Raw genomic sequence first — 24,970 nt, forward strand, 5'->3', positions numbered from 1 at the left:
GCCAAAGCCACTTTAAATCACTTATAACACGTTATAATAAGCATTATATAAATAAGCCACTTCATACATCAATCATACTAAGGTAATGCTAGGTACTTAATTGGCTGCAAAGAAAGAGGAAGGGCTTGAGAGTGTTAAAGAGGATAATACACGTGATGTGTGATGATTGGTAGAAGGAATCACGTGACTAGTTATTTCATGGACATCAAAAGAATGAAACTCACACAAAAGACATTGTGGGAAATGTAGTTTGGATGTGTTTATTTTTAGATGATGTAAAGTTTTGTTTAATTTATGCTGCTCGAGTTTGAGTAAAGATTGAGAAGCATAATACCAGCCTGCGTGTCTTGACATAGAATTCTGTATTTATTCAGTATATTGAGTCTCTTTGTCCTTGGTTCTCTTTTTCTTAGGAGCTCTCTCTTTATCTTCTTCTGAAGATATCACTTCCACCTCCTCTGATGATGGACTATCCCAATCACCTTCGTCATATCCCTCTGAGGTATCAGAAGTATCGTCACGCCATCTCTGTTGTTTTCTTTTTCGGCTTGTAGCCTTGCTCTTGCCCTTACTCTTTCGTGGCAGGCCCGGGGGGTCTTGCCTCTCTCAGCCTTGCAGGCTTTTTTCCTTCCCCCTGTATCCTTTCCTGTACCCCTTATCCTCTCCAGCTCCTCTATTCCTCCAGAGAACTTAAGCCAGTCCTCCATGACTGCAATATGTTGGGAACTGTGCCCCATGGAATGACTCAGTGCTTGCTGCAGTATCTCACCCATGCCAGACTGCAGTCTATTCTGGCTCACTTGAGCCCTGCCTTCCTCACTTGAGCTGGACATGATAGGTATAGGGGACAGTAATGCCACTGTATGTAATTCCAGGTGTCTTGGGCCTGAACCCATCTTAATATGCTTTTAGGGCAGATATTCTGTTATTTGTGTGATGTAAGCTCCTTTCCTGCTTAAAAGGGCTGTTTTGCCTTATTTGGCCACAAGGTGGCAATGGCGTAGCATTAATGCGCTTTTTCCATGGTCTGACAAGAGCTACTTTGGCTCCCTGCACTTGAAGGAAGTAAATGCCGAGGAGCACCCGATCCCTGAGAGAGTCACTGTGCTCCTCGAACTTCTGTGACAGTGACCTCTATCCATCACACATTCAAATCCTTTATTCTTGCTACCACTGGGGATATGCTCTGCCAATGTGCTTGCGCACTTATAACACGTTATAATAAGCATAAAATGAATAAGCCGCTTCATACATCAAGCATACTAATGTAAAGCTAGATACTTAACTGGCTGCCGGAGCAGCAAAGAGAGGAAGGACTTAAAGTGTGATGATTGGTGGAAGGAATCACGTGACTAGTTATTTCATGGACATCAAAAGAATGAAACTTTCACACAAAAGACATTGTGGGAAATGTAGGTTGGATGTGTTTATTTTTTGATGATGTAAACTTAGTTTGTTTGGTTTGATTTATGCTGCTGGAGTTTGAGTAAAGATTGAGAAGCATAGTACCAGCCTCCTGCCTTGACATAGAATTCTGTATTTATTCAGTATATTGCATACGTTAAATGCGCACAGTTGATATGTATCAATCAATAATGCAGAAACAAAGTGCTTACACGTGGTGTATTAAAAATTATGAGCGGAAACGACGGTTGCGTGCAATCATTTGTTTTTAGCTTCCTCTTCAGTGGCGGAATAATTATTTTCGTGCTCTAATTTTCGTCCTCTTTTCATTTCTCCACTTGTGGTCTTACGTCCCTTTTCTATTTTCAGTCTTGAAGGGATAGGGTTAAAGTTCAGAGGAGGAGTTTGGTTGAGGCTGGTGTGCGGGGAACAGCAGTAGCAGCATGGCAGCGCTGCACTCGGAGGATGCTTTGAGCGATGAAGATGCGCCCGAGCAACTCACCTTCCAGCGGGGACGGGAGGAAGAAGCGCAGAGCCAGAAGAGAAAGAACCAAGCCATACAGAGGTAATCCGTGCATTCGTTTTTCTGGAGATGATGGTAATAGGTGGGCGTGCTAAACGTTTCACTATTTCCAAACAGAAGGAGCAGGGTATGTACAGGTTTTCAAATCCGTTTGACCCCTTTTTTGCCTTTTACGAAACGGCCATCTGAACATATTCTATACAGGCGTGATTATATAAACTCTGGCCATCGCTGGTCCCCACTGTGTGTTTTGTAATGACTAAAATACCGTGAATGTGCAGTTTATGTACAAATATTCATTCTGAAGCTTTACACGTTTTTACCTGCTGGTTAGAGTAAGTGGTCCTTTGTTTTACTGCACTTGATAACTGGTGCATGTTTTTCTGTTTAGCCAGCTTTTTAGTAGCTGAGGAAATGTTTTCTTTCGATAATTATTTAATGGAAGGGAGTGCACTCCAATAATTCCCCCCCCCCCCCCAAAACACATTTCAAACCTTGTGTTTAACTTGCCGAGGGATGGGACTGTAGCTTTGATGGCTAGCAGTAACAATGTTACTACTTTGTTCAATAATGTATTTTCACATATGCAAATGCATACCGGTCAACCTTTTTGAGTGTTTAAGGCAGGTGAGAAGAGGTTTTTGTTTTTGTTTTTGCGACAGAGAGTTCCATTGACGCCTTTAGGTGTGCAAGGAGATTGGACTGTGAGTGAACTGACTGTATGGCGCGTGACATATGCCAAAAAAAGGGTGAGTTGTGGGTCTACTCTGCCAACGAAGGACTTCAAGGGGGCAATTCAAGCCATTGCTCTACTGCAAATGCAGGACAGGGATTACAAGACTTTAGGAACGTATACACGGACCGTCTATAGGCGCACATTAGCAGCCTCACAGAATGTGCAAGTACTAGAGCATGGCAACAGGAGACGGATAGGAAGCAACAAGGAAGGTCCACATACCATAGCACAGATACAATATAAAGATTATACGTTACCAGGCTGGTGCATGTATCCAAGTCAAGAAACAAATGACTTTGTGGGTTGAAGTATACAAGTGGTCACTAATGTTATATGTGACCTAACGCTATAGCCAATAAAATCATGAGTGAGGATTTCTTTGAAGAGCGCAGCCTGAGAACTTGATCACTTTTAGGGGATGACAATTGTGAAATATTCAGCAACTGGAAGTATACATCTGAACGAGTTGGGCATGAGCACCCATGTGTTAAGTGGGAAAACTGAGATTTGAGGCCAGTCTGCAATTTAAATTTTATCTTTTTATAGTGCGCCAGAGCCTGCTTGCTTCGGAGCACTAAAAGATTTGCTAAGGCAAACAGATCAGAGGATAGAGAAAAAGGTTTCTTCAGGCGTTTCCTGAAATTTGGAGGTCCGGATTCCTTCTCCATTCCTCTGGTAGTTTATTCTATGCAGCAGCTGCCAGTGCTGGAAAAGAGAAGGCCACTGCCCCCAACTCTTTTAGTGCGGGGGCAACTGAGGAGCATGTTGTCACTTGACCTGGTAGTCCTCTTACAGTTTCAGTTGAATACTGTCCCAAAGATTTATTGGGGCTGGACCGTATAGACATTTGTGGGTGATGGTATTTTAAACGTAATTCTCTTGTCTAAGGCCAGCCAGTGGAGGTCTCTTCTGTGATCATTAACGGGAGCCCTTCTTGGGACACTTTTAACAATGCGAATCGCATTGTTTTGCAATAACTGCATCCTATGGATGCCCCTCTTATTTCCTCGGGCCAGAATGACCTTACAGTAGTCTAATCTTGGCATAAGGACTGCCCTTGTTAACGTTGTGCAGTTAGCCTGGGAAAGCTAGGACTTGATTAACCAGAGTAGCCTGAGGTGGTATTGTGCTTTCCTTACAATACTACTGGTGTGGGCTTCTGAGCCCAGCAAGGATTCAATTATGTTGCCCAGTGTTTTGACTTCGTTGGAGGTATGGATCATATGGTACGGAAACCTGCATATTCAGCATTCAACTTAGCTCTTGATTGTGTGGATCCAAATATAAAACTCTTGGATCCGTTTAGCTTAGTCCATTTTCAGTCATCGATACCTTGATAGATTTGTAAAAATGAGAAAGCTCCTCCAAGTCCTTACTATAATCCCTGCTGGGTTCCATGATGCACTGGTTATCATACGCATAGTTGGTAAAGCTGATACCCAGCTTGTCTAGTAGGTCACACAAGGGCCGACAAAACACATTGAATAGTGCTGGGGATAAAGGGGCCCCCTGTGGGAATATATATTGTCTATATGTATGTTCTAATTCAGAACTTTCCTTTCCCTAGTGGATTTTAGACATCCTATTGCTAAGAAATGAACCCATCCATTTGATTACTGTTTCTAAACAGTGCCCTACCTCTCTAAACCTTCCTTATGAAAAGATTGTGGTTCACAAAATCGAAGGCTGCTGATAAATCTTCAAGCATCAGCAGCACCGATTTGCTGTTGTCCACTATGGCTAGCATCCCTGTCTGGAGATCTATCGAGGCACTTTCAGTGCCATGGTGGGCTCTGAAACCTGATTGTTTCTCATGAAGTACATTATTAGCCTCCAGTTGTGCCTGAACTGCATAGCTGTTATCAATTTTGAACCAAAATAAGGCACGTTACTAATAGGTCTGATTGTTATAATTTCAGTGATCCAGCCCAGGCTTCTTTAACAGTGGAGTAGCCACCATCGTTTTGCAACCGTCGGGCATTTCACTGTATTTAAAGGTTGCGTTGGTAAAAGGTACCAGAAAAGGCGTAAAAATTGCAGCCTTTTCCAGTATAACCTTAACTCGAAAGGTATCTCCCTTCTACACTTTGACATACTGTTTCACAGATCTTGTGTTGGAGAAAGAGACATTGTGCCAGTTTATGGCCTTCATTAGCTGAAGATCTTGAATAGAAAGTACACAGATCCCATAATAAATCAAGGTATAAATTAGTTTGAAAAAATTGATTAGCAGAGTTTGCTAATTAAAAAAAGTTTGATTAGCAAACCGACCCATTTGATTAGCAATTTTGTACTAATATTGCTAATATCACCAAAAGTTATTTGTACAGTAGACATGAAATGAGCAATAATACAGCAGTTTGCATACTGCTGAAATAAGACATTAGTGAGAGCAGTGAGGCCTTGCAAATTCTTCAAACTACAGCTAGACCTGCAGGTCGGGTAACTTAGTTTACCTGTTCAACCTAAGAGAAATGTACTCGACCCAGAGCAACGGAGGACAACAAATTTTAAAAAGCGATTTCTGTAAAATGTTGCATGTCACTATAAACCCATTTTGTTTGGCACACTGCTGCTACCCAGAATCCAGCCATGCACAGTGAACTTGTGTTTGACATTTAACTGCAAACAAAATAAATGTTAAATAAAAGTTGCAGACATGTCTGGTAAATGCTGCTCGTCCTTCATAAAATCTACTCGACTGTGCGAGTGGGCGAAAAGACTTTGTGAGCCATAGATGAGTGTCTGTAAAAGGTTAGCTGAATCAATGGACACAAATGCATATATATGATAAATGCTCTGAAAACAGTTTGGCCAGTTGACTCCTGCAGGTGGTAATATATAATACAATCATAATGCAAAGCGAGCTCTGGAGCATAAATACAATGTTTGGTATTGCAGTAGATCTGTAGATGTACAGAATGGATGGAACTATTGAGCACTGCTTTGCATAAGCATCTCTTCATCATGTAAGAGGAAATCAAGACTAAGCGACTAAGCAGAGTGGATTGCGTATCGGAGAACTTGACAAACTAGGTAGAATATTGTATTCGTGGTCATCTCACTTTCAGTGTACCTGGTATAAAGCAACAGGGTGATAACATAGAATGTCAAGGAGTATGAGTTTGCTCATGAGTTGGGCACCAGTTGCAAGATGTATGCAACCTCCAAGTTACAGAACTAGGTTTGCCATCAAAAGCATTTGATCATGTGATCAAAAGTGGTCCCTAGTCAATATGATGCATCTTCCCCAACAAATTGAAATATAGTTGGCACTAGGAAATTTAGATAGACTAAACTTTACTGTAAAGCATGAGATGATGCAGTGTTTAACAGTATCAATACTGTAATTATGCATTATGTAACAACTTGCATGTTAGGAATGGAATTGCATGATGAAGTTGACACATACTGGTCTTTGCCAGAATGGATACAGAAAACATAAGTAGTATCATCCTGATTACTTCTGGTTTGCAATTTTGAAAAATAAATAAATTCTTGCCTAGCACTCCCACACATGCCTTTGGTACGTGTGGAGGAGATGATTACTGCAGCACTTTCTCTCGATTAGCACTTGAACAGAGAAAAGGGGGCGGAGAGCACCGATGGCAAGAGAGGAATGCAGGGCGAGCTGTGCTTTAATTGTAGAGGGCAACTTAAATAGCTAACTCTGCTACACAAGTGTCCATTTGATCTCAAATCTACAGAATAGCATAGCAAATTGCTATGCGACACTGCTTATTTTATGCCTTGTAAATGATATTGCTAATATGATTATTTTTTTTTTTTATAGAAACCGGTTATGCAAATGACAATATTAGGAGCTTAATCTTTTCCATCATAAAAGATTTCATTTGGGTTTTAAAGATTTAAATACTCTGGCCAAAAGAAACTGTGATGAGGTTCTTCACTTTTTGACACTGATTCGAAGATTCTTAAAGAACGACATTTGAGGAAAGAAAAATCAACATTTGTGTGTATCAAATAAGTATCTCAAACGGAGACCTGCACCATTTGGTTGGCAGCTCCCTGTCTAGGACTGCACTAGAATCACCAACTTGAAAAGAGCAAGCAATGAGCTAACCATAGCATGAGACGTCAAACCATTTCAACAAAGACAGTACAGTGAGATAACATAACAATCTATTCGAAATCATAGTATTGTCCTGTGCCAAACCCTGGAGTATGAGCCTAGACACTTTGGATTCTAATGTGGCTACCTCTTCCTACACATTCTCTTCATTTGGGGGTAATGGTTTTTGGATGACTGGGTGATGGTTTTCTAATGAATAGCAAGCTTCTCCAGTGGGGGATGGAGTGGAGATTTGTGATTAGTTGCATACGTAAGTCCTAGGCTTTCTTTTACCTGCAGGTGGTAAAGCTACATGTTCTTCTCAATGCTATTTTATTTTTTTTCATTACATATTGCTTTTGGGGAGCGATCTAAATCTTCGTTTAGGGAGATCTTCATTCAGCCTTAGTGTGTGCTAATTATTTTGAGTCATGTGAACTTATGGGTATCTTTGGTAGTAATCTATAGATTAAGAAATGGGACAAGGAAGATAGACACAGAAGAAATGGTGATTGCCATACCTTAAACAGAATATTATACCAAGTCCTACACTTCCCTGTTCTATTCATTGTGACTGGGGGGGGGGGGGGTCGCAATGCTACAGGGGATAGAAGGCGTTACTAGGATACAAAGTTTGACTGTTTAAAGCATGCAGACATCCTTCAAAGAAGAATGAATGGGACACAGAAATGCAGGACCTGGAGTAATGGGGATTACCATACCTAACCAAGATATAGAAAGAGCTTCATTTAAATTGGTGCATTCAATATGCAGTAGATGCATTTTTTGTATTTTGCTCTGATTAAAAGTGGTGTGTGAAGTATCTGGTGGGGTGGGGGGGTAAATATTCTTGATTGGAACGAAAAAAGGAACACATTCTCACACCCACCCAACCTTTCTGCTTAATGCAAAGAGGTCATGGACATTTTTAACACATAAAAGCACGTTATTCTAGTGCGCTCATGCTGCTCTGAACTTGCTACCTGGCTGTTGATGACAATTGTGGTCCGATATGATCAAATAACCCTTTGTTTGCTTTCTGTTTCACTGTAGTATATTTTGTTTACAATGCCAAAACCTGTATAGCATTTTCACCTTTCTTTGAGTATGTTGTTCACATGTAATAAACACATTGAAATGTCATAATCAGTTTGAGTGTCACAATGGTTCAGAAAATAGCTCTATCTGTTAAGCACTTCTCGCAGAGATCTGTTCTGTATTCTTCTGCCCGTTCATGGTTCCAAATCCCAGCAAGGCAGATTAGACATTGCCTTAACGTTCTCTGAGGTTCGTAGGAGTACATACACTTTGGTGTTAGTAATGCCTTCTGTGCTTCAAACCAACATACCTGCACCAGAAAGTGCTAGGTATAAAACCAGTATTGTGCAGTTCTAGTGCACTGTCCCACCAAACGAGGCTTGTAAAAACTGGAGAGTCAAAATAAATAGCCCAACCATTTAAAGGTAGATCCTTTCTGTAAGGACAGAGAGCACTGTGTCAACGTTCCATTGATGCATGCTCATCACCTTCAGAAGACGTGGTGCTGAAAACAAAATTGGGTGACATTTCTCCCAACAGATATAGTTATCCTGCAGCTCGCACTTAAGGTCTAAAGCAAGGGGCTGAGATTGAGCATACCCTGTGAACATCTGCAGGAAGGGAAGGAATGTTCATAGATTGCTTTGATGTTCCATTGTGAAATTCCACAGGCTTGGCTTTCCTAAAACCATAAGGTGGTGGTCTTGCACAGGTGAAGTGGTGTGATTGCAGCCTTTCCAGACCCAGCAGAATTAAAACCATTTTCTTTTTAAAATACAGAGTAAGAAATCCTGGGGAGAAGAAATGGCTAAAACTTCAGAATACTGCAGGGCACACTCTGGGGAGAGGCGCTGGCCATTCTAGCAATATACTCCCCGTCAGGGCTCGCTGATGGGCTGTTGGACGAAATAACTATCCTGATAGCCGAAACATCAACCAGACATGTGGATCCTGAGGGTGTGACTTTAATGACGTGATGAACAACACCTTAGATCACACTCCCATCCGCGGCCATAACCCGAACACCCCCACGAAACTAGCAACCTTTGCAACAGCACTAGGCTTTTGCGATGTATGGATAGAACTTCACCCCGCAGCTAGGGGCTGTTCTTTCCATTCGGGAGCTCATGCTTCCCTGTCCAGACTGGACTATTTCTTTCTTCCATCCCCAGAAATGTATGGAGTAACTACCATAGTTGCTCCCCCCCGAGGTATCTCGGACCAGTTGTCTCTGGTTATGGAGATTCGTATAGACAGACCTGCGCCCCCCAGGACATGGAGACTAAATAATTACTATTTGGGCTTCCCCAAACTCATAGAACATATCACGAAGAAATCTGACTACTTTGAGCACTCATGAGTAGCAGAACACAAACACCTCGGGAGGAACCTAAGCTCTCCCTCAGCCCCAGAGTTGGAGACTAACAAGGTTAAGAGGGAGGGAAAGTTGTGGGTAATGTTTGAACAAATCTTACAGTATGAATTGACAACCTCCTTGTATGATATGGCATTTATAATGCGCCAACACACAAGTGTTTCAAGGTGTGATGAGGCAAGGGAGGGGAAACGGGCGGAGACAGCGATCCTACTAGGCCAGGTGACATTGAGATTGCATAAGTGCAGGGAAGGCGAAAAGTGCAGGGGCGTGGGGGGGGGGTAGTGCAGTGCATAGGATCAGTAAAATAAGACAATAAATAATGAAGTGCAGGCAGCTGGTGGCAAATGCTAGTAGGGGCTGTAGGGATACAGAAACAGTCCCTGAGTGCAAGGAATGCCGGGGGGCAGTACAGGTGTGCAGCTGGCGGGGAGGAGACCTGGGCCCGAGATCGGAGGGTAGCCATGTAAACAAGTGCAGTTTCAGATTCAGGGGAGAGGAGGAGAGCAAGCAGAAGCAAAGAGTAAGGTCTTGAGGTGCTTCCGAAACCAGAGATGGTTCTCAAGTTTCAGAGAGTCAGGGAGGCTGTTCGAGTTAAGGCCCCAGCAGAAGAAAGAGAAAAGAGATCTACCACGAACTCGCTGCTTGGAGAAGCGACTAACCCTGAGGCAGTTGGAGGCGGATGAGCGAAGAGCCAGTGAAGGAAGATATTTAGGAAGAGCGAGTTGAATGTATTGAGGCCCCAGAAGGCCTTATGAACAATGCAGAGGGTTTTGAACTTAATCCTTGCCGCCACTGGGAGCCAGTGCAGAGATTTCAGTCTTGGAGAGATACAATCCCTGGGCTTGAGGCTGAGGACAAGTCTTGCCGTCCTGTTTTGGATGAGTTGCAGAGAGTAGAGGCAGGCAGATTTAGAAAGAGGCTATTGCAGTAGTCCAGCCTAGAGAGAACCAGAGCTCTGGAGACAGTGAGCTTCTGGGGGCGGGGGGGGAGGAAAGGAAGAATACATCTGAGGAGGAGGTGCAGCTGGTAATGCAACTTTCTTAGAGACGTCAGAGATGTGAGGAGAGAAGGAGTGTGGAGTCAAAGATGACCCTGAGGTTTTTAGCCTCACAGGTGGGAGCAGGAAGAAGGCCAAGAGAGGCTTGCCAGAGAGTGACTGGAAAGGAGGGCGCAGGTGTGCTGATGTACAAGCATATAATTGTATTGCGCTTACACTGTTGTAAATGCGATGGTAACAATTACTGAAAAAAAACTTTATTCAACCTCAAAAAGACTGTATGGCACATTAGCACAGGCTAGTACTATTAGCAGGCACACGGAAGACATCTCCATGGTGGGGAGAAACACCTATAGAGTACATGTGCAAGGCCCTACCATTGTACTGTGACAGGATCAAGAAGTATCACAACCAGAGGGTGACTGAGACTAGGGGTGGAGGGATGCCCTGCTCATGCCCCGAGCAGGGCTCCTTTGACAAGAGTATGCTAGAACACGTCAATTTTTCTGAGGGCAAAATACAAAAGGAAACGGTTACAGAACAGGAGGGAAATATTGAACCTCTGGAAAATGTTCGAGGATACAGAGGAGCGTGAGGGGGGGGGGGGTAGTGGTGCGCAAAGATGGTGAGGCCCAGCCAAAGATGGGAAAGCATTGACTGGGCATAAAGGGGGAAAAATCCTTTAGCAGCCAGTCCCGCTGTGGGATACACAAACCCAACGTATGTGTCAACCAGTTCAAATGTATAGACACCAGTGCTGGCCCCACTGCCCATATATCTCCCCTCCAGATGTTGCAGCACACGCTGTCAGCCCAAGAGACCTACAAATAGCTATGGCATAGACCCTCTCAGAACTAGCCAGACTGCAGGTGGCATGTGACGTGACCAAGACAGACCCGCCAGTGCAACAGGGGACAGATGGATAGACAATGTGCTCATAAGAACTCTGCACGTAGAGCGTGACAGTTACAGACAGTCTGGGTTATGATAATGTTGTTCCCGGAAGGGAGACAAAGAGGCGTGGAGCATGTTCGGTTGAGAGGTTGAGGATGGGGAGGCAGAGCAAGCGCCTCATTGTACCCCTAGAAAAGAGAGCTTATGGGATGGCAGGTTGAGGGAGAGGTTTGACCGGATGGCAGTAGCAAAGAAAAAGGGAAGTGCACCAAAGGGCAGGAAGCGCAAACTGAAAATGCGAATGCCCTTAATACACAAGGGAACAGGGAGGCTACAGTACGTACCATGGACACAGATGGACAAAAACACCTAATGCGGCACTCCGGGCCCTTACGGCGGGTGCAGGGAAGTGAATAAATGCTTTTGAAAAGCAAACTGCAGGGGTACCCCTAGCAGTAGGAGATATGGAAAGCTTGTTGGTGGCCGCTGTCGGTGATCAGACTGCCAATGTGTGGGTGAAGGCGGGGTACCCGGGAGTAACCTTGAGCAACGATGCTCATGATGCAGCCTCCTTCAACAAAATTGGAGCAAAAGTATGGGTCACGCTGCGGCAAGTGTTGCCGTACACACCAGATTTACAGTCCATAATGCAGTGTACCATGGACGCTGCGCAATTCAAAGTTCCAAGAGATGTGGAGAAACTGGTACTGCCTGGGACCAGTCAATACCCTTTTTTTTTTTAATTTCATAGTAAAATGCCTTCCTCAAAAAGTGCAGAAGGCACTCGAAAAAAATTGTGGGGGTTGAGGACTAAGGGGTGGCCTGAAAGGTAAAGCATTATAGTGCATCATTGTAAAAGAGTGTGAGAAACGCTTCAGAGGCGACAGGCAGGGGAAGCAAAACTAGTGCAAAACAAATTGGCTAAAGTAGCTGTGGTGGCCTCCAACCGACTCCCACACAGATGGAAGAATGCCAGAATAGCAGCAATATGGACAGGAGGACACGGACGGTGGGGAGGAAGCCCATGCTTTTCTGGCCCGCAGTGGCAAGGAGGATAACGGCGAGGTAGAGGGGGGGGGGTGGAGGTTTGGGGGGGAATGGGTCCCGGAGGAGGAGGAGGAGGAGGAGGAGGAGGAGGAGGAGGAATTGGGCAATGTTCAAACTGGGAAGTGGGGGCACTTCTAGAGGGAGTACAGAAAGGGACAGGGAGTGGGATATAAAAAAAAATATAAATACAAAATAAATGATGGCAGCAGAACTATGGTCCACCACCCCAAGGGGTCCCTCAAGGGCCGACTCCCAGAATGACTTAAATAGCATATGAAATACATGAAGCCTACACCCAATTACTCCTGCAGATCCACGGCCTTCCCCTGCTGTGATGTACCCTTGCCCCCCCAACACCCCATAGGAGATATTACTCGCCCCACAACACCCAGCAGAGGGGAGCGTGAAGGCCTTCAGCAGCGCACCGAATGGCACAGTGGCCCTGTTCCAAGGCGCTATGGTAATGAGAGAGGAACCCCTTTCTCGTTCCCAGGGACAGAGGGAACCCTTTCTCGTTCCCAGGGACAGACACCTGTCCGGACTCGGACAGCCCACATGGAGCACTTGGGTGTCCAGTCCTGTCAATGACCCTAAACCCAGAAGAGGAACCCTTAGCGGGGACAGAGATCGGAAATGAACAATTCATCTTTATGGCAGATTCATGTGCTGAGAAATCTTGCATCAGTGAAGGTGACTACCTGCCATCTGGCAAACCACTTGACATGCAGGGATTCTCTGGAGCTGTTTTAACTGTTCCATATACAAGACTTAAATGTAAAGGTGGTATGCGCTCCCCTATTGTACTCCGAGAGCTCTCTTGTCAACTTGCTCGGCAGGGATCTGCTTATCAAGATTAACTTTACTCTCATTCATGGACAACAGCATTGTCTGTGCCACACCAGTTGTGTGCTCATTCAGGGCGATGCTCGTAATGCACGTGATGTAGTGGTGCAAGCCATCCCCGTTACCTAGACATGTTCATCTATGGCGTAACTGAGGAAGCAGTGCTGCAAATTACCAGAGAGTGCCAACTGATTTCTTCTTCCTCCCTGTAGTGTTACCAGAGTTGGTAGCAGGCCCCATACTGCTCTTAAATCTGCAAGGGCTGTTGGTATCTGCCAAAAGGATGGTTGTTCTTGGCACCACAGACAGCCAGGGATGCCAGTGGCGCGGTGTATTGATCCAACTGTGCCCCTCAAAGAATTGACAGATGCAGAACATTTTGAGGACAGTGATGATGACCGGGAGGTAATACTTTGATTTGCATCTCCTGCGATATAATGGTGCAGTAAAGGAGAGTGCAGAGCCCCCTAATGGGGCCGTTGTCACACCACCTCCCTTCATCCAGGGTGATTGTTTGTTTTTTTTTTTTTTTTTTTTTTTTTTGCACGTGCCGACAGTTATGGACAACTAACCCACACGATGTAGGGCTACTAAGTGACCCAAGTGAAGATCACACAAGAATGGAGCAGTACTATCTCGAGTGAAACCATACCCACTATCAAGGGAGGCAGAAGGGATAAAGGACACAATATAGGCCTTACTGCACCAAGTGATCATAGTGCCCTCTACCTCACCATGGCCATATACCCTGTCAACAATTCCTCAAGGGGGTAATTGGTGAATGATCCGGGATCTCTGCCCCCTCAATGACATAGTACAAAAGGAATTTCCTCTTTTTCCAAACCCTGCCTCAGTTTTTGTGCAGCATCCCCAAAGAAGCAACGCGCTTCAGTGGTGTTTATTTCTCTCGCTACCATTGCACCCAGACTCCCAGTAACTCACAGCGTTTACAACTGGCGGAAAGCACTGAGCACGCTTGTTTGCCCCAGGGCTTTTGCGAGAGCCCTAGCATAATCAATAGGAAAATCAAATAAAAAAATAGGGCACCTGGCGGAGTCCTGATTTACCCAGGTGGGTACATGTATACATACAAAAAATAATCAGGATGAAAGATCCTACAAGCAATAGTGTGGTTCTGAATGTTTGTATTTATTTCAAAATGACACGGAACATTTTTGGTGACTTGACAGTTACTTTACAATACTTTCGATAAGCACGAAAGTTTGAAACAAACGGACTACAGTGATTGTAAACAGTGGTAACACAGGGAAGTGTCAACCTCAGATATTGAAGTCAAAACTCCACATAGAGGCACATTCCCAAAAAATGAGGTAGGAAGGACCTACAATTGAAAGGATACTGCACAAAGACTTTGGTAACGGCCATGTGCCCAGCACGATCATCCAGTATATGGATGACTTGTTGGTGTAAAGTGAGCAAAACTGCTGTAAAGACCTCCTTACCCTACTCCTAGCACGTGGGATGTAAGGTTCACGTGGCCTTGCTCCAATACTGCCAGTTTGAGGTACTCTACTTGGGGCAGCTTATTTCAGCAGACTGCAAAAGAATCGTACTAGGCAGGGCAGCGGCTGCACGCCACACCCAAGCCAGTTAAAGTAAAAGACATGCAGAAATTCCTGCGTTTATGTAACTACTGCAGGGCCTGGATTCTGAACTACGCAGCTTACACAAGACCGCTCTTATAGGGCCTCAAGGAAGCACAAAAGGGCAATCATAAGCTAGAATGGACAGCAGACATGGTACAAAACTTGAATGACAAAAGGTGATTTCCACAGCCCCATTTCTCGCCACTCCAGAGTACACACAGGAATTGTACATATATACACATTCAACTGGCACGCTTATAACTGCAGTACTGACACAAAAGAGCACAATGAGCCACAAGCCGTTTGCCTACTACAGTGGTACACTAGATTCAGTAATGTAGGGACAGTTGGCATGCGAGCAAGCTCTTGCAGCAGCTGCCTTCGCTGTCAAAGCTCTACATTTTTGATAGAATGATCAGGAACGTTGTACATGGAGCACTCGGTGTTTGATCTTAGAAAGATCGAAGTCCACCCTGACCACCCAGGGAGCATCAGCATACGAGCAGCCCTATCATCCATGTGGTGCGATGCAAACAGTAAATCCTGCCACGTTCCTAATGGAAACGTGTAAAGATGAAGATTTGGAACAACACGACTGCGCTACATATGAAGGGAAGACCATGACCTCTCCAAAGACAATCCATTGAATGAGGATGAAGCGCTCTTTGCTGACGGGTCGGCAACAATCGACCAGGACACAGGCCAAAGACATACTGGGCGGCAGTGGTCCGCTTAGAAGCCGGGGAATATGAAACATTAATGAAGACCACCTGTGCATTACTCTGCATAAGCAGCGAAACTCATAGCGCTCATAGAAGCGCTTTGAGCATCTAAGGAATGTCCTGTAACAATTGATTCAGACTCTGCATATGTCAGTACAACAGTGCATGCTGGTCTCCCATGCTGGAAAAGGGGCTTCTCACGGGCCGATGGCTCACCCGTACAACATGCAGCACTACTAAATGCTCTGATTTCTGCCTTGACGGAGCCATCTTTAGTTGCGGTCATCAAGTGCACTGCCCACACCAATAACGCTGAAGAAATATCTTTGGGAAACGCAGCCGCGGATGCAGCATCGTACCTCTCAGTCACTAGTCTTTCGGCATGACAAGAGAAGACCCATACACGACCCTGGCCACAGCACAAATAATAGAGCTCCAATGCAGGGCACCACAAGAAGAAAAGGACCTTTGGCTCAGGCGAGGGTGCATACAATCACCCACTGATCTCTTATGGAGACAATGCACAGGCAATGCAGTAATGCCCATTGAACTACTGCACACGACATTTGAATGGTTGCACTACCCCTCTCACAGTTCGAAACAACACATTGCAGCAAACATCCAGGAAGACTGGTTTATACCAAACCCCCAGGAACACCTCTCCACCATGGTAATACCGTGCACAACATGCCAAGTGTTCAGCACTGGAATAACACTCTGCACGTTACGAGGCACAATGCCCCGCCCCATTGGGCCGTTCCGCAAGCTCCACAATGATTATGCAGACATGGGTGAGAGATGTAACGGAGCGCAATTGTGTTAGTGTGCCTCTTCGCCCGGTGGGTTGAGGCCGGCCCTTGTGCCCACCCAGATGCCAAATGCGCAGAAAATGTTCTGGACTGTCAGGTTTTTTCCTGATTGGGGGTGGTGTGTGCGATTGTTTTGACGTCTGATAATGGCACCCACTTTTTCAACGCTCTTAAAAGAAATGACTACACTACTTGGCATCAACACAATTTACAACCCCCATGGAACGAATCAACGGCCTACTCAAAAGCAAGCTTTCCAGACTTTGCTTCACCCTATTGGGTGCATTGTTTGCCCCTGGCCCTGTTCAGATTGTGATCTCAGCCAAGTAGGGACCACCTTTCACCAGTGATAGACAGGCGCATGCACACAACAGTGATAGGGGAGATGGTTGTGTGCATGCGCTTGCCTATCAGGAGGGCATCAGATGCCCATAGAGCTGCAGCAGTTCTGTGCGAGGAGTTCAAAGAATACTTATAACACATGCTATCAAATGCTTCTCGCAGCATATCGCACCACCTCGTCCAGCCAGTCCTCTAAGTACTGCAGACCTGCTTTAGACACCACACCCTCCCAACCATTGTTGCAGGAGTAGCTAGTGTATGTAAGGAGCTTTGTGTGCAAGTGGAACAATCCTAGGTTCGACAGGCCTTTTTATGAAGTGTTTTCCACCCCTCTCGCAATAAAAGGTGAAAGGTCTTCGATATTGGATACACCTCTTGGACATTCGCAAGGCGCTGCCAAATTCCTCATCAGTATCATTAAAACAAGAACACCAATCTCCCTCACCATACTTGGCTTAATGTTGCCAATATAAGTGCATGTACAAGCTACCAAACATGCATTGCTGCTTAAAGCATAAGCTCTGTCAATTAAAACAACCAACTTTCTTTCTCTATCACTGCCTCTTCCCCCTCCGTTCCCCTTTGTACATCCTCCTCTTTCCCTATCTGTTTTTGTTCTCATTACAGGGGGAAGAAAATGGAGCGTTCAAAATCAAGCTATTCATTGCATAGCGATAGAAACGTTATTAGTTCTAGATTATATTCATATGGCTGCGGCTTGCACTTTACTGCTATCCTGTTCACCATTCTTATGTTTGTTAGGAATTTATTGGGGTTTGTCTTTTATCTGGAGAAGTGGGGGCAGTGGGCACCCGAATGAAGGTACACCTCTCAATATAACTGAACTGCTAAACACAACTGTATGTACAATACATCCCATACAATTAACACCAGTGCCTGAATGAGTGTGCATGAGTAAATGCTCGAATATTACTTCCCATGACTAATAACCTCCTTTGTAGCGCAAATAGTAGTATGCAACCAAGGGGGTATTTATCGCGCAATGATAGAATGAAAAGACAAGCGCGTAGGCCCAAATATGATGCATACCATGGCCTAGGCCTGGATGCAATCGAAGATATTAGTCATCCCGAGCACTCAAATAGTTGGTATTCTGACATGAGTGCGGTGGGAAGACAAATGACCAATAGCAGTTGCTATGTATGCTCATTGATGCTTCACGCATCAGGGGAACTCAAGGTTTTAGTACCACAAGAAATTCCAATTCTAAAGGCACAATGCCTGGTTCATCCTGCGCTGTGTAGGCTAAAAGGCACCTTCCAGGCACACAGCATGCAGCTAGAGCTTGTCGATCCAGATGCCCTAAAATTCAAGCGAATATCAACTGCTTAAAACTACATATTTCACTCCTTCAATCACTAAATATGAAACAAGTGGCAGGAAACCACGCTCTGTTGCCGAGCTGAAGGCCTCCTGGGATGTGAAGAAGAAAAACGTGGCATTCGTGGAAAGAACGTGTGCACAAATATGGACGGAGCACGTCGCAAAACTGACATGGATTGCAGCAATGGAGAAGCCAGTGAAAGTGCACTGAGAGGAATGATCTTTGCTTCCACAGCGAAGGAACTGTTGGCTCCAGCAAGCGATGCAACAGAACTTTGTTGATTCCAGATCTGAATAGGGGCACGGTAGCACTGATGAACTATTACTGGGTGTGTGACCAACAAGTGTACTTGCACCTCCCACCATCATGGAGGGGCTATTGTTTGTTGGCCGCGCTACACTCAGCGCTACTAGTGTTTCCAGAAGAACACCTGAAGGGGTGGGGGGGGGGGGGCAATGCCTGACGAAGCACAAACAGTGTCCCCAACGATCGAAGAAAAAAAATAAAAACACCGCCATCACCAGAATTTTGCATCCTCCCTGGAAGAACTATCTATCCATCCAAAGACTCAACACTGCTTGAAGAAATACCCAAAGAATAAGTTTTGAAAAACTGTGGCTTTGAAAAACCTTGCTCCACCAGGGCGACTCCTTACAATCCCGATAGTTATACGTGCAAGATTAAAAGTTTCAAAATCCGGTCAATGAAGTCGCAGGTCAACTGTATAAGGACGGTAAAAAGCCTAACCGTCCCATACGTTGAAGAAATTAATTAATGAAAATACAGGACTCTGCGCCAACAACTCAAGTTGAGTTAAATCTTAGATTATGCTTTATTGATCATCCATGACCATTGAGCCCATAATTGATAACATGTTTCGGCTCCACTGAGCCTTTTTCAAATCCGGGCTACCCATAATTGTAATATAGGACATACAATATATCATAGTCAAAAAACAATTTGTATGAACGACATCATAAAGTATAACATAATACCAGTTTTCAAATATCGTGACCACAAAATATGCATAATAACATGAAAGAAATTAGACAGAAAAACAAGGATGGGCAAAAGGGAAGGGTTCATGGGTGTAGAAAAATAGGCAAACATATCATAATACATTGTTATGTTTGAGTAAACAGAAAAAGAGCACAAAAAACAGAAACAAAAACACAAACAAAAAGAAAAAAGAACCCATTAGTAATCATTATTCTTCAATTCATTGAATAATATAACCAAATTCTGCAATGGTCCCTTGAGACAAACTGACAACTTGGTGGATGTCCTTACCCGAAATTTGATGTAACCAGTTCTTATGACTATTTGTCCATGTAGTAGTAACGGGGTGCAATCCCCAATATCAATCTAAACAAAAAATGTAAGTAGCGAAGGTAAATAAAACTGATTGTCCAATTTAGAATATACATTAATTGTGTATATCAAGGTTGCCTGTGGCAACTAGGCATTTTCATGAGAATAAATCCCGCCCTTCACCAAACGGGCAAAACAACTCTTCTTAATGGTCACAGGCCATTTCTGCCTTATTCAAAACAATTCATTATAAGTTCCGTAGTGAAGACAATTGTAATTAACCATCATTACGTGAAATGATGACGCATTTCCAATTATAGAACACGTATATCAAGTACGGAAAGCACAACATATAGCTTATTTTGTTGCTACTCGTCAAGTACCATTAAAGCTAAATCTCATTGAAAAGTAAACCATGAGATAAGCGGTCCTCTCTTACCAGTTCCTGGAACACAAACAGTCACACGCGTCGGCAGGTAAGCCGAACGCTTACCAGGTATGCCTTCTTATACTAGGCGTCATCACTGTGCGCGGTTACCACGGCGACGCAAGGACAAGCGTCGTCATTGAAAACCGCATTCTATCCCCCAGCATTCTACAAATTACATATGCTATATAATTCAAAATATTTGAATAAAGCCTGAGAAACTAACAAAGCATGTATACGCTTCTCCTGACCCAATTTATATTTGTTGAATACTTAAATGGTTACTATCACAGTAATGTATAATCACGGGCACTAATGCACCTAACTACAAAAGGTTGGTGAGCATTACACGCAACATTCAAATAAAATACTGAGCTACCAATTATGATGGGGTATCCCTTTAACAACACCCTGAAATACATGTAACCTCCTAATAAACAATGAGCCGTGTTCTAAATCAAGTATAACAATGAAAATTATTCGAGCTTGAGAAGCCAGATTGCAATGTACTACATCTCACAAGAATGAAACCATTTCATTATCTGTATTAAGTCCTGTATTTGTCGAATTGAAGTAACAAATTGCCCTTGCTTCCGCTTGTCGTAACGCCTTCACTCTGTCACCACCTCTTTTGTTCAAGGATACTTGTTTAAGACCAATGAATCTAATTTCCGATTTGAGATGTAGCTGATGTGTTTTTTGCCAATGTTCAGCTAACGGAAGTGATGGGTCTTGACTGCCAATTTTGGCTAAATGTTCACGGATACGGATTCTCAACTGTCTCTTGGTGCTACCAATATATAGTTTGTGGCAGACACAGATGATGCCATATACTACAAAAGTTGTTTTGCAATTAATTCCTTGTTTAATGATCCAACATTTTCCATTTTTATCTTCGAATTCCGTTGTTCTTTGGTATGCATATTTACATTGTGGAATAAGTTGTTTAGCATCTGGCGCACGAGCCAACACCAAATCGCTGAAGATCGTGTGCTGTGAATTTGGTCCAGTTGGAAAATGACACTAAGCAGGGGGTTCAACGTCCTAAAGGTTGAGCTGCGTGCCCAGAGACTGGAGATGCAGAACCGCTATGTCTTGGATATGCTGACGGTGATGGAAGGAGGCGTGTGCAAAAGATCGGGAGTTCATGTTGCACGTTCTTGGCTTCTGAAGATGCAGAAAATTGGTCCCTGTCTCATGTCATAGCTGCAGTGCATGACCATCAAAATGAGAAAAGTTGGCATTCAGTTGGGCTCGAGCCGGCTGGGAGCACTGGTGAAGATGCTGGTACCGTCCTCCTGTTAATCCTGGCCCTTTTTTGCACCTGCCAACTGGGACTCTGATGTTGTGCCAAACGATGGTCCTAAGGGTGCAATGATGATGGTCTCAATTGGCATTTCAAAAGTGGGTCATAGCACAAAGGAGATGGAAATGCAAACTGACCACTCCATTCCCCTCATGGTCCCCATACCCTATGCAGCTGAAGCGGACCGACTGTACCACACGATCATTGTTCCTTCACAGACCCTGAAAATTGTAAGGACGTATGGGTAGATTTAGCAGGGCATGGGGATGTATCTATGGATTGGACAATATCGCCTCATAGCCTGACGCTCTCCGAGTTGTCAGTGTAGATATGTATTGTGAAAAGCGAAAGCTCCCTATAGAGTGTGACTGCGTAGCTCCGTTATTTTTTACTGATTTGCCATCAAGAAATGCTGCTGCTGCAAGTGACTGTTTACATGGTAAGTGGCCTTGCATTACTGGGTCTAGAAGACCACTATAATATGCCAGGGGCTTGTGTCCTTTTGGTTTCTTTAGAGTGAGGACGGCCGTCCTCACCATATCATCAGATTGTGAAAGCAAATAGAATTTCTGCTTGTATTCCAGGATTGCTAAAACTGGTGCGTGTGCTAACGCCTCCTTGAGTTCTACCAATAATTATTGCAGGTGTCCATACTATGGACCTTTTTTATTTTCTATGCTTCTTTTAACCCCTGGAGGAGGGGCTTTGGAATTGTGGAATAGTTGAAGACCCAGTCCCTGCAATAGTTGCACAGACCCACGAACTGCTGCATCTGCTTGACCGTAGATGGCTGTGGTGTGCCGTGTATGGTTTCTGCCATCTCTGGCATAACCCTCCTGTTGTCTAATGATATCTGTCATAAGTACACTACTTCTTTTTGGCAGTACATTGTTCCTTGGCCACCTTGTATCCTTTCTCTGTCAGTAATGTCAGGATTGTCATGAGTCCTTTCTGCACTGGTCCTCTATTGTGCTGCACACCAGGAGGTCATCCACGTACTGGATGACTGTGCTGAGCATAAGTTACTTGGGGCAGTCTGGATAACTGTCAACACACTAGGTGACTAGCAATACTGGTAAACAGCTTTGTTGGAACCTGATCCTGTGATACTTTGAGTCTGGGTGCAATGGGATGGAGAAGAACGCATTCTTCAAATTACTAACTGTAAAGCATGTTGCTTCTGTGGGGATGTTGTCTTTATCTCCAAGCCCTGCGTTTCGGTTTCTTGATGGGGTTAATGGTTGTGTTGCATGGGGATTCTGCCGTTTTTATTATGCCCTGTTGCCATAATGTGTGGAGTGTTCTGCCCTTGTCGGCTTCTCGTGACAGTGGGTATTGTCTAACCCTGGGCAACAACGCCCCCTTCTTTCAGTTTTATGCAGACTGCTCTCCAACACTACGTCATGGAGCCCACTGGTCCATAGTACTTTGGCCATTTTATTTTCAAATCATCTCGTAAGTGAGCTGATAATTTAACCACTATCTGCATCATCTCGGGGACTTGTCACTCTTTAGTCACCTGACATGGGATGCATATCTGAAACCATCTCGCCCTCTTCTTCCTCTGAGAACAGTAGTTAATCGGTCAAGTCTGTTAGTCTTAATGCCGGTTAATGCATAGGACCGTGCACCACTGTGTACCCTCCTCGTCTCTACTGGATAAAATTACAGTGCCCTTCCTAGTGAGTGCTGTCTCTAAATGTATTGAGTCCTGGTGCCATTTCTTTGTGCACTGCTGGTCTAAACAAAAACTCTATCAAACACCTTGTCTTTCGTTCTGGGTATCCACCCTAGTAATGCTTGTGAGTCTCGGGAGGATAGCTCAGCGGCAATGTGCTTGCCTTGGAAGCAAGAAGGCATGGAGCAACATGGGTCTGATCCCCGGGTCAGAGCTTGGAAACCTCTGGGTATTAAGCGCGTTATAGTTATACATAACTTATCATATATCATACCCCCATAAAGGAATAACTCGGGTGACGTGGTGAACCTCGCAGGGTGCTGTGCTCACAAAATGATTGTATGATTTCTGCGACCGGCTTGTAATAAATGCTGTGCATGGAGCATACAATGCCCTTCGCATAGAATGAAATTGTTCTATTTTTGCTCATATGTGCCTCCCTAATAGGTTGATGGGCGTGTCTTTGAATACAGTAGGGGTACTACTATTTGCTGTGTGCCTATTGCAAGTGTCAAGGCTTCTGTAATAGTAACCATTGGAACAGCCCCAGAAAATTCCTGTGTCCATTACTTTGTCTGACAAGGGAAATGTACCCTCACTTGGTGGCTCCCATGTCGACCAAAAATGATAATTCTGTTCAATCTTCACTGCTCCCTCTGGTTCCCCTTCGGGGTCTTCAGTTATAGAAAGGATTTGGCACACACTTGTCCTCTGTGGGCTGGCCTATTCGGTATTTGTGCCTGATCCTGAAATGGGAATGGGTTACCTCCCGTGTAGCATGGCGCTGTGTTCTGAGCTAACAATGTACTGTCCCCCTGTGTGTACAAGTGTGCTTGAGCCTGTAAGGCGTTCTGTGGCACTCTTACTTGCTGTTGAGTGTTTGTGTGGGCAACCACAGGCCCTGCGGGTTGAATGGTCTGTGAAGGGCACCTGCGCCTGCCGTGGTGTACCTGTGATTGCATTGGTTGCATCTGTAGCTGCATGGGTTGCACATACACCAGACCCATCCGTGCAAAGTGTCCCCTCTGCCCACACACTAAACATGGTCCTTCAAATCAACGTCCTGCTCCTCCATATCCCTGCCTCTGCCCTGTTGATAATATCCTGTCTATGGGTAATGTCCCCCTTGGTGATAATACCCTTGTGGCTGATACCCTGCCTGTTGGATACCCTCCCTGCTGGGGATACCGTCCCTGTTGAAGGAACCCTCCTCTTTCCTGTGGATATACTCCTCCCTGTTGTGGGAATCGCCCATGTGGCCTGCCCCATGCGGGAATCCTTAACTCTTGCACCCCCCCCCTTGTTGAGCAGGAGCTGCTTCCAGCTGCCCTGGAACAATGTTTGCAAGTACGGCCCTCTCCATGTATAGTTTTTAATTCTTTTGCACCAATTTCACCTCTGCCATCATTGCATTATATACCATGTCTTTCCTGCTTTCATGTTTCCTCTTACCAAGTGTACAATATGTGCCTGCATCTCTGGCCACCGCTTGTCCTGAGTCCCATCCAACCTTTCGAAGGATGCTTGCACATCCGTGATGAGAACCCCTGAGCAATATGTGATAAAATATTGGTATGTTCTTGTCTCTAACGTCCACATCTCCTGTATCTGTTTGTATTGTGCAGGGTCTTCGTCTGGTTTAATTTTGTATGCCAAATGGCATGCATGTCTGTGTCTGGGTACATAGTCCTCAATACTTTCCACACATGTACGTGACAGTTATTGAAGGGTGCACAGTCTTGAATGTTACTGCTCCAATCCGTTGTATCCTGCCTATTCCATATTTTGTCCCCCTGCTCGCTCAAGCTATGAGTGGGCTCTTCCTATCACCAATCTTTCGCATCAGTATTTGTAAATTCCCCACCCCGCCATCCCCTGTGAGGAATGGCAAGCTATAAATTAAATTATCTCCTGTCCATACTCTGCCATGAGGTATACTGTTCTCCTTCCCCCTCCCCCCCCCCGCCCTTCTGTAACTGGGGCTGTTGCTTCCGCCACGCTTGTGCGGCCCTGCCCTTTGCAGCGCCAGCCACTATCCTTCCTGTCCTATTTCTAAAGGTCTGGGTACAGTCCCTACTGCCTTCCCATTCTTTCGCTCCTCCCTTTCCTTTTCTGTCCCTCATCCTCCCTTTCTCACCCCCTGCTCCTTAGTCTTCGTCTGTATCATTGGGGTCAAGTTGGAACCCGCAGAGTCCTACTCGAGGGTCTTTTTATCTAATTTAAACATTTAATTTTCTGGACGTCCAGCCACCTGGCATTCCTGCTGACCCTCGCTTTTCCTCCTTTTTTCAAACTGACCTCTCTCTCATTCTCTGCTTCCTTGAACACGTTTTCTAACTGCTGCCACACTTTAACATTTTTTTTTTTTTTTATGTCAGCTAAGTACTTCTTGTTACGTGCTGCTGTTCTCTCAGTAGTAGTGGTCCTAGTCTCTGGCTTTTTCTTCCCTATTCCTGTTTTGTCCCTACTTGGGGACCCCTGCCATGGGTTT

At 44.7% G+C, this 24,970-nt stretch overlaps 1 protein-coding gene across 1 annotated transcript in view; it reads left to right on the forward strand.

Moving 5' to 3' along the window:
- Positions 1 to 1,064: 1,064 nt before the first annotated feature.
- Positions 1,065 to 24,970, forward strand: part of NOL7 (nucleolar protein 7) — a 196,260-nt gene continuing 172,354 nt past the window's right edge. Inside the window, exons 1-2 of the mRNA XM_069613546.1 lie at positions 1,065 to 1,412; positions 1,774 to 1,969. Coding sequence (XP_069469647.1) covers positions 1,848 to 1,969 — 122 coding nt within the window. The 5' untranslated portion in view covers positions 1,065 to 1,412; positions 1,774 to 1,847. The remainder of the gene's footprint in view (positions 1,413 to 1,773; positions 1,970 to 24,970) is intronic.

Source organism: Ambystoma mexicanum, chromosome 5p (assembly GCF_040938575.1).
Source record: "Ambystoma mexicanum isolate Mex_15411 chromosome 5p, UKY_AmexF1_1, whole genome shotgun sequence".
NCBI lineage: Eukaryota > Metazoa > Chordata > Amphibia > Caudata > Ambystomatidae > Ambystoma > Ambystoma mexicanum.